Here is a 7254-nt window from a genome sequence, read left to right as displayed (position 1 = left end):
CTTTATTCCTTTCGTCATGTTAATTTTGTCCTCAGACATTCGCATACGTCTCATTGTTTCTGGAAAAACTATTAGTGGCACGAGCTAATGAGGAACCATTTTTCTACAAATGCATTAAATTTGCCATCTGCCCACAATAGAGTTTCTCATTACAGACAATCATCAGCAGAAAGCATTGCATATTCAAAAATTTACCTCCAGAGAGCTATGATTCCAAATTATTTTGTTTTTTTTGCATCTGTTTCAGTCTTCATGTAAATGATTTGTAGAAAAAAGAGAAAACATTATGTTCTCATTTTTGAGAGCAAAGACTGACAATACATTGTACATGCTTAATAATACATTAAAGGGACACTTGGATGGGCTGAACATTGTTTCAGTATTCTTGAGCTAGTCACGTAAGCAGTTCCTTGTAGCAATAGTTGGGGGGGAGGGGGTTCCTCTTGATTCACTTGCAGTCCTCACACATATAGTTGCTAGATTTGTGACTGGCTGCTTTTTTAAAATGCAATAAGTATATATATATATATATATATATATATATATATATATATATATATATATATATATATATATATATATATATATATATATATATATATATATATATGTAGTTGTATTAATGAAATACTCTAAATAAACTAATGAACTAATTCTGACAAGGTGGTTGCAGTGTGGGCACTATAGAAGGTGAATGAATGGGGAATTTGCACTCTTGGGGATGAGCCAAGTGCATCCATAATTATCAGCAAACGCCACCTACCAGGAATGAAAAAGACAGACGAACTATCAAACTGAAAATACTCCCCACACCGTCGAACTAAAACGTTGGCACTGAATCGAATAGTTTCTATATCTCCTTAAGGTGAATAACATGAGAACTAATGTCATGATTTATTCATAATTGTATTTTATTAGGGCAGTGCCGTGGCGCATGTGGTTAGCAGTTCTTCAAAACGCCTTTGGCCAAGACTTTTTTCACATTTATGTGTGACATGATGATGATACTATCAGACTCATATGATGCTTGATTGGCGAGGGTGATAAAAGTGAATACTTCGGTGCACAATGCACGCGCACACGCACGAAATCCAAAGCCCTGCTCTCCGGTAGAGGTCGCTAACATCTCAGTGTCTATGAAGGCACCAGAGGAAGAAGTGACACACTCTGTCCAGTTGGGCTTTTCGTCTCTGCTGCTCTCAACCTCAGTTGCGGCGCTTTTTCCTCTGCTGGAAATTTACCCTCTGAAGACGGAACATCTTCGGGCTGTGCGCGGAGCTTTCAAATCGGACCAGTTTACATCATGGCTTACTTGTGGATACACACCGTATGGATTTCCGGGGTCGCTTTCCTCTTTGGATTTCAAGGCAAGAAAACGTTTGGCTTTTAATTACTGATTTTTATTTCATTTCGTAGCATTTCCACAGAGGAAACACTGTTTTTAGATGAGAAAAAATAACGCCGGGAATGTTTGTTGTGTGTTGCTTGTGATTCGACTTAATTAGGTTAAGTGACTTCGGTTCGTGTATTAAAAAAAAACAACAACAAAAAAAAAAACACCTGTCAGAAAGTCCCGGTGTTGAGCCGCTGACTTCATTGTGCTTCATGAGCGCATGAGCTGCAGGCTGGCTGCAAACAAAAGTTGCACACGTACAGTACAATTTGTGTGTGCGTGTATGTGAGCGTGAGCGGGGGTCCCCCTGTCAGACGCACTATGCAAATAGACTTGCAGATTCTTGCTCAACACTTTCACTTAAGATGCTGATGTCAGGGACCCGTGTCCGAAGAAGAGAGACAGAGAGCGAGTGCGTGCGATGCGTGATGCATACTGTTGGTACAAGAAATCCTTGATTTGAATGGGACACACAGTCAGAATCCGGATCATCACTTCGCTGCACATCTGCCCGTATCTCTCATATTTTTCTGCATGATGTAATAATTAATATTGCTCTATAAGGAAGAGTCTGTTGGATCACTCAAACGCCCCCCCCCCCCCCCCACACACACACACACAAAAGTATGGGCATTGGTTGCCCGCATTAAAATCATGCTTCACCCTGAACCCTAACCCTTGACCCGTAAAATAATCCATATTTTGATTAAATGTATCTGTAATCTGATTGCATGTTTTTCTCTGTAACTCGTGAATATGTAACGCCAATACACGTGTTCCATGAATTCCCAAGCCTGTATGTATATATGTAGGTAGGTAGGTACGCAGGTATGTACAAAGTATGTATTTACCAGAGGTGGGCATTTTACAAAATTTTGCTGGGGCGTCATTCGTCAGTCCGTCATTTTTCGTGACAAAGTGTACTCATCTGTTGGTCAATCCGTCAGTTAAGTCCGTCAGTTAGTCCGTCAAAAAGAAAATCTTAACAAAAATATTGAACTTGAACAGCATCTTGCAAAGAAAAATCCCTCTACCGTCTTCCCCACATTTTTCGGAAATTAGTTTTTATGCAATGTGTAATCGAGTTGACTAAGAGAAAAATAGACAACCAACAAAATGCAATTTAAAGAAACAATTTTGTTAAAATTATAGAATGTGGAAAACAGCTATGTTAAAGTCAGACTACAGAGAAGCAATATGATAATATGCCTCTTAGTGCCAGATTGTTTTAAAGGTCTTGGGCTGTTTGTGTAATTAAATGCCAGCAATTACGCATTGGCATGCATCAATTGAGTAATGCGGGGGCACAGGCAACACACTGATGGATGAGGGTTGGCTTTTAGACTTAATAAAGTAAATGGTGACTGAAAGAGGGGTGTGGTTGTGATAGAAACACAATAATCAATACATTCCTTGAACTCATGTAATATATCATTTGAATAGCCCACATGGCAGGATTACCAGCAGCCCCCATGTGGTCGGAGTCCTCACAAAGAAATCAGACTCCGTTTGCCATATTCCAGACCGCGGGCAAAGTATGGCTCGTGGGCCTCATCTAGCTGCGCACAGTCTCTGACTGGCTTTTGCCAGTAAATATGTAATACGATGCACATGACAGAAGAGTCTTTCAAGAACATCTTTAGGGGTATCAGATAATCAAGCTTTGCTGACTTTGGGGGAGTACGGTTCAAAATTGGCTGGATTATCTTTAAGTATGTATTGTGCTGTAGTGTCTGATCCACGATTTTTGAGATAGGAGGGATCATTAGTTACATTTGTGGTTTTAGTTTCCTTACTGCTAATCACTGATGTGGCTTCACGGGACCACACGCTATCATATTTGTGTTCATAGTTTGGTTGGGCGAACAGTTTTTTCCTAATCAAATGTACAGTATGTTGTGTCACGTGTATCATCTTCCACTCGGCTTATCCTGTACAGGGTCACGGGGAGGTGCTAGAGCCTATCCCAGCTGACAATGGGCGAAAGGCAGACTACACCCTGAACTTTTTGCCAGCCAGTCGCAGGGCACACACAGACACTGTCACTGAGCGGGAACCCAACCCATGCTGCCCGCGCACAACTCAGGCGTGTGTACCACTACACCATCAGCGACCCTGTACAGTATATTGTTGTATATAAAATGTAATAGTTCCAAATCAGTGCAGTCATTTTGAATACTCAATGTTTAGAATTGAAAAGGATCCAAACTATCTTTAAAAAACAAATAATAAAGCAGAAGTCAACACCAACATTTTTTTAAGGATATGTTCTATGCAGGTCCAGTAGTTTAAACAGCATTCTGATTAATATTGTGTTTCTGGAATATGAGTTAAGCAACAAAATTCATTCATTTTTAGCCATCTGTGCGGGCGGCCAATTGTCACATCTGTCGACTGAAAATGACATCACACACCCTCAGGGTTCAGATAATGACCAATCATAGCTCAGTTTCAGAAAACAGGTGAGCCGTGATTGGTTGTTATCTGAACCTGAGGGTCTGTGATGTCATTTCCAGTCGACAGAAGTGACAAAATGGCCGCCCCCTGGGATGGCTAAAAACGAGTGGATTTTGCTGCTTAACTCATATTTCATATTAATCATATTGGCTTGTTTCAACTAGTGGGCCTGAATAGAATATATTCTTGAAAAAATATGTTTGGGTTGACTTGTTTAAGCACATCAAAGGCATTGATCAAGATCACTCAGTGAGTACATCAGATAGAATACAGCAATAAACTAGACTAGAGCTTGACTCATCTTGTATGCCTTTTGTTATTTTTTTCCTAGTCTGATTGATGATCCGTGAAGACATGGCATGCAAGATTTGGGCTTTGGTTCAGAAAGTCACTTTAGATGTAATTGTCACAATTTACAATCACATTATCTATTGATCTTGTCTCAGTAACATTGCTTGTTATGCTGGACCATATATTACTTTTCACGATTTGTATTACATTCTGTTGTTAACTAAATGTGTGGGAAGGTGCTTTATGATTTTTTTTTGTACAACTGCAATTTGCATACTCAATACAACTTTCACGGATGGTTGCGTTTAATACATTACATTAACACTATGAAATGCCATATTCCATTTTCTTATTGTTCTTGGTGAAGTGCATTGCCTAGACGCATCACTGTCTTTATGTCTCCCTTTATTGCACAATGCATGGGAATGGTCTGCATAAATTAACTGGTTCCTGCCTGTGCCATTGTCTAGCTTTAAATATAAGCCCTAGGGCTGAACAGTTTTAAGAAAAGATTGAGTTGCTATTTTTCTGACAGATATTGTGATTTCGATTCAACGTCAACATGACAGAAAATGACATCATACCATCAAAAAATTGAAAGCGATGACTCTAATAATGTAAGGACAATAGGGTGTGTGAAGGAGTCCTTTTTCAAGGTGTTGACAAGTACTGTGCTACTTGTCGTCATGTATATAAAAATATTCAATTGTGTGTAATAGTCTATGTAAAAATACATTGACGAGTGGAAGTCAACCCAAACATATTTTTTTTCAATAATATTTTCTATGCAGGCCACTAGTTGAAACAGGATATTCTCATTAATATTATGTTTATGGAATATAGCAAAATCCACCAGTTTTTAGCCCACTCAATGGGAGGCCATTTTGGCACATCTGCCGACTGAAAATGACATCGCAACTACTCAGGGATCAGGTAACAACCAATCACACCTCACCATTTTTCTGAATGTGAGCCATGATTGGTCATTATCTGAGCAGTGAGCAACTGTTGTGTGATTTTCAGTCGACAGAAGTGACAAAACGACCGCCCCTGAGATGGCTAAAAACGGGTGAATTTTGCTGCTTATCTCATATTCCAGAAACACAATATTAATCAGAATGCCTTGTTTCAACCTTCGCCGAAGATTCACAAGCGAGTGGCAGAAACTGCAGTTCCATTTCCGCTTCCAGCTGACATAGTATACTATTTATTCTCAATTAAAAACAGATTCATGTATTTTGAAGTACTTTTATTATATTTCATACTCATTTTCCTTATTTAATTTATGCCCCTTTCAATGTGACTCAGCTGAGTGGGATGACATCGCCGTAGCGCCCTATATTGACAAGCCGCCACTTCTCAAAAGTATTGATTTTAGATAACATAAATATAAACAGAACATTTTAGTTGATATTTCACTCAAGAAAGGGCCCCTTATTGTTTTTTTCCTCAAACGTTTGTCTCTTGTCTGATGAAAATCTTTCACTCCCCTGCTGTTCACATTTGGCAGAAGACCAACAAGTTCCAAATTCACAGTTTGGATGGTGAGCACATTTGTGATTTGCATGTAAAATAGCCATTGAATTTTTACGCAATGACACTTGTCACATTGGCAACGTAGGAGGAACATAGGTCGTTAATTTAGATGAGCTCAGCCACTCTGAAGTAGAAACAATCTGACAGAACATCTACTGTAGCTTCTGATGAATGTTAATGACTATGCGTCTGCTTAGAATGCCTTCAAGTCTTTGTCGAGTGGCTTTTATAGTGCTTATTAGCGACACAGTATGAAACTGGGTTCATCTGATAAATGAGCCGGTTGTGTTTCTAGCGTTTTTATTTTCTTATTCTAGATACATATTGAGATACATATTTTGTTTCACATCTGTATTGCCAATGTATTGAAATGAAACTCTGAATGCATTTAGATTTCAAGTTAGTTATTATTATTATTGGTATGTATTGTTGTTATAGGGACAATCCATATTACAGCTCAGTCTGTGTACCATCATGGCTCACAAAATTTGGTACACCCATTCAACATTTTTCAGGGTTCTTTTTGTTCAAATGATGTGTGAGAAAACGGAAATTGCAGGTTCATGAAAACAGTTGTTGTTTGTGCAGTTGTACCTAATCCTGTGGCTTGTCGACATGGTCAATCAATCACATGTATGTCATTGCCAAAGAGTACTAAAAGTTGATTCCTCTCATTCATTGTTGAATTATTCAAATAATGAACTCTATTTCTGGTAGAGTATTATTGAGTAATCAGACGCTGAATTTTGGAAGACGCAAGGCTGTATTATGGGATTACAGGATTAAAGGTATTTAATAGTTTTTGTGTGTTCAACCATTAAAGACACCCACATATCTGGATTCTATTAATGTCATTCCAACCGCTAATACAACTGGCTCATACTGATGGACTCTCATTCTAGTGAATCTCTGAGAAAAGAATGTTCCTGTGTGAGTTTAGGAGGCAAATTGTACCTAATTAATGCTTTGTAGCAATTGCATTTGGCATGACTAGAGTCAAGTGATGGTGAACAAATCCTGTGTGCAAATGTCTGGACAGCTGGACAGGCAACACAAATTGCAATCATCATAGCCAAGTTCAGCGATGATTTTTTTTTGTTGTCAAATTTACTTCTGGGAAGATCCTACATTCAGTGTAATATGGACTGTACCGCAACATATGAGCAATGTGGATACTTTTCTAGAGATAAACCCAGGTTCCAAGGCCAGGATTGGACACTCATGGTCAATGTAGAGAATATCAAGAGCAACTGCTGTATATCAATAGCACTACTTAAATTTATATTGCCTCATTTTACTTTGAAAGGGTCACTAAAATGGCAGGTATATTCCTATCGTACAGGTAGACATGGAAAGGTATTTCAGTTACCAAAGTAATTTTGGCTATATATATAAAAAAAATACAAACAAAATGCAGATCCATTCTATTTTAAATACAAAACAATGTGTTTTTTTCAGAAAGTAACAACCAATATGAATTTTCACATATTCAAAAATTTGAAATCACAGATATAAATCAGCATAGTTGACGTGTCTTCTTTTCTAGTAGTAATGATTGTGGCAATTTGACACGGCAG

The 7254-nt window shown here is 38.4% G+C and overlaps 1 protein-coding gene across 1 annotated transcript in view; it reads left to right on the top strand.

The window, feature by feature from the left end:
- Positions 1 to 1184: 1184 nt before the first annotated feature.
- Positions 1185 to 7254, top strand: part of lsamp (limbic system associated membrane protein) — a 164431-nt gene continuing 158361 nt past the window's right edge. The window contains exon 1 of the mRNA XM_086036399.1: positions 1185 to 1367. Within this exon, the coding sequence (XP_085892525.1) occupies positions 1304 to 1367 (64 nt within the window). The 5' untranslated portion in view covers positions 1185 to 1303. The remainder of the gene's footprint in view (positions 1368 to 7254) is intronic.

The sequence above is a fragment of the Filicampus tigris genome, chromosome 7 (assembly GCF_054856515.1).
Source record: "Filicampus tigris isolate MCC_2025a chromosome 7, RoL_Ftig_1.0, whole genome shotgun sequence".
Taxonomy (NCBI): Eukaryota; Metazoa; Chordata; class Actinopteri; order Syngnathiformes; family Syngnathidae; genus Filicampus; species Filicampus tigris.
This window is presented reverse-complemented; position numbering and strand designations above follow the sequence as displayed.